General features: G+C 42.8%; 1 protein-coding gene across 1 annotated transcript in view; it reads right to left on the bottom strand.

Annotated features, from left to right (window-relative positions):
- The window catches only part of LOC119421827 (MBT domain-containing protein 1), a 14636-nt gene that overhangs the window by 8335 nt on the left and 4837 nt on the right, over positions 1-1464 (bottom strand). Inside the window, exons 3-5 of the mRNA XM_037689191.1 lie at positions 1091-1224; positions 891-935; positions 417-528 (exon numbers count right to left, since the gene is read on the bottom strand). Of these exons, the coding sequence (XP_037545119.1) occupies positions 417-528; positions 891-935; positions 1091-1224 (291 nt within the window). The remainder of the gene's footprint in view (positions 1-416; positions 529-890; positions 936-1090; positions 1225-1464) is intronic.

Raw genomic sequence — 1464 nt, 5'->3', positions numbered from 1 at the left:
ACTAAACTAGGACTAAACTGTGAGTTAAACTGTGACTAAACTAGGAGCTAAACTGGAAATAAACTAGAAGTTAAACTGCAACTAAAGTAAGAGTTACACTGTGACTAAACTAAGAGTTAAACTGTGACTAAAGTAAGAGTTAAACTGTGACATAACTAGGAGTTAAACTGGAAACCAGTGATTTTGTTAAAAGAAAACTTCCATTATTTATGTATACATTTATAATACAGTATAAATAAATAATGAATCTAGTATCAGAAGTTATGTTACAGAATGATGGATTATAAAATAAATCTGACTGTTTTTGTTGAAGTCCCAGAGTCAGGAGCCGTTTCAGGAACCTGATGGTTTTTAATACCTCCGCAGTTTGACAGAAACCCTAAATGTGGTCCGCCTCAGTGGGGTTCTGAACTCACCGCTCTTTCGGAGCCCACCCTGCTGCTGGGGCTGCAGCTGGTTGAAGGCAGAGAGTTTGGACGTCAGAGGCTGCTTCTGCAGAACTTTAGCTTTCTTTGTTGGAGGTTTACCCTGAAAACACAAACACGAGGCAGGGCTGCTGTTTGCAAAAGAGACGAAGGTTTGGTTAAAAAACGTTTTCAGTGGAGAGTTTTCTCAGACGGACTGAAGGAGAACCAAAGAACAAACAGCAAACAACTTTAAAAACACATGAGAAGGAGAAACAGGGTAAAAGCTCGTCAGTCATCCAGGATTATAAATGTTTGGACCAAACCCTTTGTTGTAAAATTCAACAGCAGCGACTCCACTGATGACCTCTGAACTTCGGGTTAGTCCACTGACTGAAAGGATCTGGTTCCTGTCGAACCGGATTGGGTCTTTCAGCACCACAGTCCTGAATTCTGTTTTTATTTTGAACGTAATCAGAGCCACACCTGATCCTGAATTATCTGTTGTTTCCATCTTCTGTCGGAGCTCTTCTGTTTCAGACAAAATGTAAGAAAAGTAACTTTAAGAAGAAGTAAAACACAAATCCTGATTTATTCTAAACCCAACACAGACCCTGCAGCCACACTAGACGGGTTTACACAGGTCCACATGAAAGTGACAGGACCAGCAGGTCCGGGATGTCTACCTGCAGTCTGGCCAGGATGCTGGCCTTCTTGGAGTTGGACGAGTAACTTCTGGAGCAGGAAACGCTGCAGAACCGCTTGGTTTTACTGTAGAAAGCATCTCTGACGCCGACCATCCCGCACATCTCACAGGTGGCTGAGGACAAAAGACAGCTGGAGTTAAAGGAGTCCTCCCTGAGCTAGACAGGGCGACCTGAGTCCAAAAACTGCACACAGTAACCAGAAACCAGCTGCGCACCAGACCCTGGATAAAACCAGGAACACATCCAATTCAAAATCAATCTAAATCAGACCAAAACCAAGACTAAACTAGACCAAACCAGGCCAAAACTAAACTAGACCAAATCCAAGACTAAACCAGACCCAAACCAAAACT

This window comes from Nematolebias whitei, chromosome 15 (assembly GCF_014905685.2).
Source record: "Nematolebias whitei isolate Nwh7 chromosome 15, NemWhi1, whole genome shotgun sequence".
Lineage (NCBI taxonomy): Eukaryota > Metazoa > Chordata > Actinopteri > Cyprinodontiformes > Rivulidae > Nematolebias > Nematolebias whitei.
Note: the sequence above shows the minus strand (reverse complement) of the source record. Positions and strands in the feature narration are given on the sequence as shown.